At 55.3% G+C, this 7696-nt stretch overlaps 1 protein-coding gene across 1 annotated transcript; it reads right to left on the bottom strand.

Annotated features, from left to right (window-relative positions):
• Window positions 1-2348: 2348 nt before the first annotated feature.
• LOC124479776 (somatostatin receptor type 2-like) lies at window positions 2349-3513 on the bottom strand. The gene has a single exon (XM_047038677.1). It carries the CDS (start codon window positions 3486-3488, stop codon window positions 2385-2387), a length of 1104 nt encoding a protein of 367 aa, XP_046894633.1. The 5' UTR covers window positions 3489-3513; the 3' UTR covers window positions 2349-2384.
• Window positions 3514-7696: the final 4183 nt, after the last annotated feature.

Genomic DNA, 7696 nt, shown 5'->3' with positions numbered 1-7696 from the left:
TTATTTTTCCTCTTTTCTTTCTTTTTTGGAAATAGTATATGTAATCAGAATGATGAGTCACGATTGGGCCGCTCTCTCACATAATTGGCTCTAAGGGGGGTGAGGCTTGTTCACGGGACACACACACACACACACACACACACACACACAACGAGTGTGTCTGGAGGGCCAGCACAGGGTCAAAGGCACATCAGATCCATGACTCCCTGGGTAACAGCCCACACACAAGCGCAAGCCTTTGACTCTTAACTGTACAGAGACTCCTGCAGCCCACTACACCAGGCCAGGCCACCCCACTACACCAGGCCAGGCCACCCCACTACACCAGGCCAGGCCACCCCACTACACCAGGCCAGGCCACCCCACTACACCAGGCCAGGCCAGGCCACCCCACTACACCAGGCCAGGCCAGGCCACCCCACTACACCAGGCCAGGCCACCCCACTACACCAGGCCAGGCCACCCCACTACACCAGGCCAGGCCACCCCACTACACCAGGCCAGGCCACCCCACTACACCAGGCCAGGCCATCCCACTACACCAGGCCAGGCCACCCCACTACACCAGGCCAGGCCACCCCACTACACCAGGCCAGGCCACCCCACTACACCAGGCCAGGCCAGGCCACCCCACTACACCAGGCCAGGCCACCCCACTACACCAGGCCAGGCCACCCCACTACACCAGGCCAGGCCACCCCACTACACCAGGCCAGGTGGCCAGTCTCTCCTGGAGAGATCCAGGGAGAGTCATAAGAGTCATGATGGACTGAATGGAGCCATGGTGCGGATTTGAAGGAACACTGAACCCCACATAGGGGTATGTGTTCTAGCCCTTCTCAAATTCACATCTCTCTGGCTGCAGGGAGGACCCCCCACATCTAGGGGGCGCTGCTCTGCATGCCTGCAGGTTAGAGCGGAGGTCCTGTCACATGATTTATGTACTTAAATGTATATACTCATATGCAAGGAAAGGTGTTCATACATTAAGGATGTCTGCACTTTGCATTGCAAGAGATCTGAAATGGTAGTGTTACTCAGCTGATGGTTATATACAGTTAAAAGCATGCAGAACTGCTGTGTGGCATCCCTCGGCCCCTCACTGTTCCTATACTCTGTGTGCCGTACGTACATACGGGTCTGAAAGTGGGCAGGGTAGCAATGAAATCAGAATGGCAGTATTCAGTAGCGAAAATATATTAGTAGCAAACACAAGTATGTCATACATCCAATACAAAATTATAATTTTAGACGTCAAGGAATTAATTAAAAAAAAAACACATTTGAAACTGGACCTAAACATACAGAATGTAATAAATCTATTTTTCGGAACACCAGAACACAACTATGACATGACGATAGGATGCAATCAAGCCCCAACTCATACAGTCTAGCAGCAGTTTGGTTAGTTGTCAGCCTGGTCAATACCATGGCAATACCATCCCATAATGAAATAGCATTCTATATCTTACAAGTATACTTCAGTGAAAGTAAATGAGCTATCTTCTTAGATCTGACAGGCAATCAGGGGATGGATGTAGATCAGACACCACAATGTCTGAAACAGTTTACAGGAGGTAATCAATCACTCACTCTCTCACTCAGCTCATTAGTGAGTGACCGGCTGAAGGTTCGCTCGCCCATTGTGGTATGAGACTCATTCACATTCATTAGGTCATGCTAGGTAAAGCATTAAACATTAAGGTCAAGTACAGTAACAATGTGTTCATTTCCTCTTATCTTAGAAGCCAATATCTGAGCACACTCGTGTGCGTGCGTATGTGTGTGTGTGCGCTCATGTGTGTATGTGCTTGGCTCTGAGATGGTTGAGTTCTGTATCTTCAGGGTGCATCCTTTGCGGTGACGGTGTCATTCTGGTCCAGTCTTCATCCTACTGTCAATGAGAACATGTTCAGCTCACAGTTACTGTATTTAGTATATAAACATCACAGTGAAAGGGGAATCCCCTAATCATTTCACTGTTTGCTTGTGGAAAACAATCTGTGTTCATTTCCAAAGAAAACAAAGGTTTTATGGTTTTATCTTCCATAACGAAATCTTCTTTTCCAATCAAAATTGAAAACAGGGCCTCGCGTGGCAGTACTGTGATTCGGTATGCGCAAAGCATTCTGTCCATGGTTTGAGTTCACAGAAAGACGAAATTAAATGGATGAACTATCCCACGTGTGTGTGTGTGTGTGTATATAGTTTGTCTGTGTACTGTATGTGTGTATCTTTGTGTGTTTGCGATGCGGGAGTGTGCATGTGTACTGTACGTGTGAAAGAGCGCGCAGGAGTGTGAAGAGCGAAGGCGTTGTCTCGGCTTTTTGCCAGCGCGTTCCGCGAGCTCGCGAAGGGCGAACGAAGGAGCGCCCCGGATGTCGTCAGATGCTGGTCTGCAGATCTCCGTTCAGCAGAGTGCTCTGAGTCTCCGTGGGGTCGTTCATCATCCGCGACTTATCGTGCCTGCTGTCGCTGCGCTCCATCTCATCCAGCCCCCCCACCTGCTTCAGGCAGAGGACGTTCTGGAAGCTCTTCTTGAAGTTCTCCGACAGGAAGGCGTAGAGGATGGGGTTTGCGCAGGAGTTGGCGTAGCCCAGCACCACCACGAAGGCGAAGGTGCTCCTCAACACCGGCGTGGTGCTGATGGTGCCCGTCACCGAGGTCACGTTGAAGACGTAGAAGGGCAGCCAGCAGAAGACGAACACGGCCACCACGATGGACACCATCCGGGTCACCTTCCTCTCCGAGCGCTTCCTTTTGGTGGAGCCCACGCGGAGGCCGGAAGACTTGACCTTGATGATGATGAGCAGGTAGCACAGGCAGATGACCATGAGGGGCAGGAAGAAGCCCAGGATGAAGGTGTAGAACATGAAGGCCGTGTAGTAGGCCTCCTGCGGCTCGGGCCACACGATGGTGCAGAAGCAGCCGTCGTGCTTGGTGATCAGGCCGCTGTAGATGACGATGGGCAGGTTGACCAGCAGGGACACTCCCCACACCGTCAGGTTGATGGTCTTGGCCATGCGCGGCTTGCGCCACTTGGTGGACTTGATGGGGTGGACCACGGCCAGATAGCGGTCAATGGACATGACCATGAGGCAGAAGATGGAGGTGAACTGGTTGAGGGAGTCCACCGTCATGACCACGCGGCAGAGGACCGGGCCGAAGGGCCAGTGGACCAGGGCCAGCTGGATGGCGATGAAGGGGAGGCCCATCATGAAGAGCACGTCGGCCACTGCCAGGTTGAGGATGTAGATGTTGGTGACGGTCTTCATCTTGGCGTAGCGGAGGATCACGTAGATGACCAGGGCGTTGCCGCCGAGCCCCACGGCGCACACCACGAAGTACAAGAAGGTGATGACCACCGTGCTGGTGTGGTTGAAGGTGTGGTCCGTGTAGTTCCCCGGAGGGTCTGAGTCGTTGAAGCCGTCGTACATCAGCGGCTCTGACAGGTTGGGGGGCGAGGAGGGGAAGACCCAGGAGTCCATCTTGACGGAATTTTTTTTTTCCTCTGTCTCACTTTCTCTTTCTCCCCCTCGCTCCCTCTGTGTCTGTCTCTTTCTCGCTCTCTTTCTCGCTCGCTCGCTCTTTCTCTCTCTCTCTCTCTCTCTCTCTCTCTCTCTCTCTCTCTCTCTCTCCCTCTCTCTCTCTCTCTCTCTCTCTCTCTCTCTCTCTCTCTCTCTCTCTGTCTCTCTCTCTCTCTGCCTTCTCTGATCAGGAACGTCAATCTCACCTCCCGCCTGTAAAAAAGTGTGTAGAAAATGCACAGCATAGTTAATATCACAACCTTCAAACAGTGTAGTATGTGTGACATATTGTCATGAATCAGGCCATGGTGTTAATAAAGCTTCATCATGTAAATAGAGACATTTTCAGACAACGAGCTATGTGGGTAATGTTTCCTGTCGTAAATCCTCTCTCCAGATATTGAGGTCATTACTTTACCTTCAAGCCCCAAACCTCTCTGCAGAGATTCTGCAAGAAAGCTGCAAAGTGGATATATATTTTTTGTCATAACTTCTGTTCAATTTCATCAAAACTTGTAATGGGTTTTGAAGTACAGTGCAGTGCAAGTGGGACATGCTTGCTGCTATTGGGTTTGGTATATAATCACCCTGTCCTAATGTGTAGCCTGTTCAATAACCTCATGCTGGGATAAGATTAAATTCCCAGTGGTGCTGTGTGGGAGCCCACAGCATGTCTACCAGGCTTCAACCTGTGGGTTAATCTGCACCAAGCCCTGGGAGAGCTGGAACCAGAACAAGGAGCTGGCATCAACCTGTGCAATCGATAAACTCAGGGCCACGTTTGAAACGAAGAGGCTTCTTTTACGGCTAATTAAAGAGTGGATTACAATTTTGCCCCTCCTTGAGTCACCACCTTACCGCGGTGGAGGGGTTTGCGTGTCCTAGTGATCCTGGAAGCTATGTTGTCGGGGGCTTCATGCCCCTGGTAGGGTCACCCAAGGCAAACAGGTTCCAGGTGAAAGACCAGACAAAGCGTGGCTCAAAAAACCAACCATGAAGAAATACAACAATGGTTCTCAGTTGCCCCTGCCCGGAAGCGGGTCACCGGGGCCCCCCCCTGGAGCCAGGCCCGGGGGTGGGGCTCGATGGCGAGCGCCTGGTGGCCGGGCCTTTTCCCATGGGGCCCGGTCGGGCACAGCCCGAAGAGACAACGTGGGACCCTCTTCCAGTGGGCTCACCATCCGCAGGAGGGGTCATGGGGGTCGGGTGCAGTGTGAGACGGGCGGCGGCCGAAGGCGGGGGCCTTGGCGGTCCGATCCTCGGCTGCAAAAGTTAGCTTTAGGGACGTGGAACGTCACCTCGCTGGCGGGAAAGGAGCCTGAGCTGGTGCGCGAGGTAGAGAGTTTCCGGCTAGATATAGTCGGCCTCGCCTCGACGCACAGCGTGGGCTCCGGAACCAGTCTCCTTGAGAGGGGCTGGACTCTCTTCCACTCTGGAGTTGCCCTTGGTGAGAGGCGTCGAGCTGGGGTGGGAATACTGGTTTCCCCTCGGTTCGGCGCCTGTACATTGGGGTTCACCCCGGTGGACGAGAGGGTAGCCTCCCTCCGCCTTCGGGTGGGGGGACGGGTCCTCACTGTCGTTTGTGCTTATGCACCAAACGGCAGCTCAGAGTACCCACCCTTTTTGGAGTCTCTGGGGGGGGTGCTGGAAAGCGCTCCTCCTGGGGATTCCCTCGTCCTCCTGGGGGACTTCAATGCTCATGTGGGCAATGACAGTGAGACCTGGAGGGGCGTGATTGGGAGGAACGGCCCCCCCGATCTGAACCCGAGTGGTGTTTTGTTGTTGGACTTCTGTGCTAGACACGGTTTGTCCATAACGAACACCATGTTCAAGCATAAGGGTGTCCATATGTGCACCTGGCACCAGGACACCCGAGGTCTCAGTTCGATGATCGACTTTGTAGTCGTGTCATCGGACTTGGGGCCGCATGTCTTGGACACTCGGGTGAGGAGAGGGGCGGAGCTGTCAACTGATCACCACCTGGTGGTGAGTTGGCTTCGATGGTGGGGGAGGACGCCGGTCAGGCCTGGCAGGCCCAAACGTAATGTGAGGGTCTGCTGGGAACGTCTGGCGGAACCCTCTGTCAGAAGGAGCTTCAACTCCCACCTCCGGGAGAGCTTCGATCATGTCTCGGGGGGGGCCGGGGACATTGAGTCCGAATGGGCCATGTTCCGGGCCTCCATTGTTGAAGCGGCTGACCGGAGCTGCGGCCGCAGGGCGGTCGGTGCATGTCGCGGCGGTAACCCTCGGACCCGGTGGTGGACTCCGGAGGTGAGGGATGCCGTCAAGCTGAAGAAGGAGGCCTATCGGACTTTATTGGCTGGTAGGACTCCAGAGGCAGCTGATGTGTACCGGCAGGCCAAGCGGAACGCGGCTTTGGCGGTCGCGGAGGCAAAAACCCGGGCATGGGAGGAGTTCGGCGAGGCCATGGAGAATGACTTCCGAACGGCTTCAAAAAGGTTCTGGACCACCATCCGGCGGCTCGGGAGGGGGAAGCAGTGCTCTGTCAACACTGTATACGGTGGGGATGGTGCGCTGCTGACCTCGACGGGGGACGTCCTGGATCGGTGGAAGGAATACTTCGAAGACCTCCTTAATTCCACCAACACGCTTTCCGACGTGGAGGCAGAGTCTGGGGACATCGGGGGGGGCCCTTCTATCTCTGGGGCTGAGGTCGCCGAGGTGGTTGAAAAGCTCCGCGGTGGCAGGGCCCCTGGGGTGGATGAGGTCCGCCCGGAGTTCCTTAAGGCTCTGGATGTTGTAGGGCTGTCTTGGTTGACACGACTCTGCAACATCGCGTGGACATCGGGGACAGTGCCTCTGGACTGGCAGACCGGGGTGGTGGTTCCCCTCTTTAAAAAGGGGGACCGGAGGGTGTGCTCCAACTTTAGGGGGATCACACTCCTCAGCCTCCCTGGGAAAGTCTATTCAGGGGTCCTGGAGAGGAGGGTCCGTCGGATTGTCGAACCTCGGATTCAGGAGGAGCAATGTGGTTTTCGTCCTGGCCGTGGAACAGTGGACCAGCTTTATACCCTCCGCGGAGTCCTGGAGGGTACATGGGAGTTCGCCCAACCAGTCTACACATGTTTTGTGGATTTGGAAAAGGCGTTCGACCGTGTCCCTCGGGGGCTCATGTGGGGGGTGCTCCGAGAGTACGGGGTACCGGATTTCCTGATCGGGGCTGTCCGGTCCCTGTACGACCGGTGCCAGAGTTTGGTCCGCATTGCCGGTAGTAAGTCGAACTTGTTTCCGGTGAGGGTTGGACTCCGCCAGGGCTGCCCTATGTCACCGATTCTGTTCATTACCTATATGGACAGAATTTCTAGGCGCAGCCAGGGTGTTGAGGGGGTCCGGTTTGGTGACCTCAGGATCGGGTCGCTGCTTTTTGCGGATGATGTGGTCCTGTTGGCTTCATCGGGCCGTGACCTTCAGCTCTCACTGGAGCGGTTCGCAACCGAATGTGAAGCGGCTGGGATGCGAATCAGCACCTCCAAATCTGAGGCCATGGTAATCGACCGGAAAAGGGTGGAGTGCCATCTCCGGGTCGGGGAGGAGATCCTGAACCAAGCGGAGGAGTTCAAGTATCTCGGGGTCTTGTTCACGAGTGAGGGAAGAATGGAGCGCGAGGTCGACAGGCGGATCGGTGCGGCGTCCGCAGTGATGCGGGCTCTGCATCGGTCCGTCGTGGTGAAGAAGGAGCTGAGTCGAAAGGCGAAGCTCTCTATTTACCAGTCGATCTACGTTCCTACCCTCACCTATGGTCACGAACTATGGGTAGTGACCGAAAGAACGAGATCGCGAATACAAGCGGCCGAAATGAGCTTTCTCCGTAGGGTGTCCGGGCTCTCCCTTAGAGATAGGGTGAGAAGCTCGGTCATCCGGGAGGGGCTCAGAGTAGAACCGCTGCTCCTCCGCGTCGAGAGGAGCCAGCTGAGGTGGCTCGGGCATCTGATTAGGATGCCTCCTGGACGCCTCCCTGGTGAGGTGTTCCGGGCACGTCCCACTGGGAAGAGGCCCCGGGGAAGACCCAGGACACGCTGGAGGGACTATGTCTCTCAGCTGGCCTGGGAACGCCTTGGGGTCCCCCAGGAAGAGCTGGCGGAAGTGGCCGGGGGGAGGGAAGTCTGGGCCTCCCTGCTTAGGTCGCTGCCCCCGCGACCCGATCCCCG

This window comes from Hypomesus transpacificus, chromosome 17 (assembly GCF_021917145.1).
Source record: "Hypomesus transpacificus isolate Combined female chromosome 17, fHypTra1, whole genome shotgun sequence".
Taxonomy (NCBI): Eukaryota; Metazoa; Chordata; class Actinopteri; order Osmeriformes; family Osmeridae; genus Hypomesus; species Hypomesus transpacificus.
The sequence above is the reverse complement of the archived record's forward strand: the minus strand, read 5'-3'. Positions and strand labels throughout refer to the sequence as shown.

Coding starts and splice junctions, on each gene's coding strand:
- LOC124479776 (XM_047038677.1), bottom strand. CDS start 3,488: ATGGACTCCTGGGTCTTCCCCTCCTCGCCCCCCAACCTGTCAGAGCCG.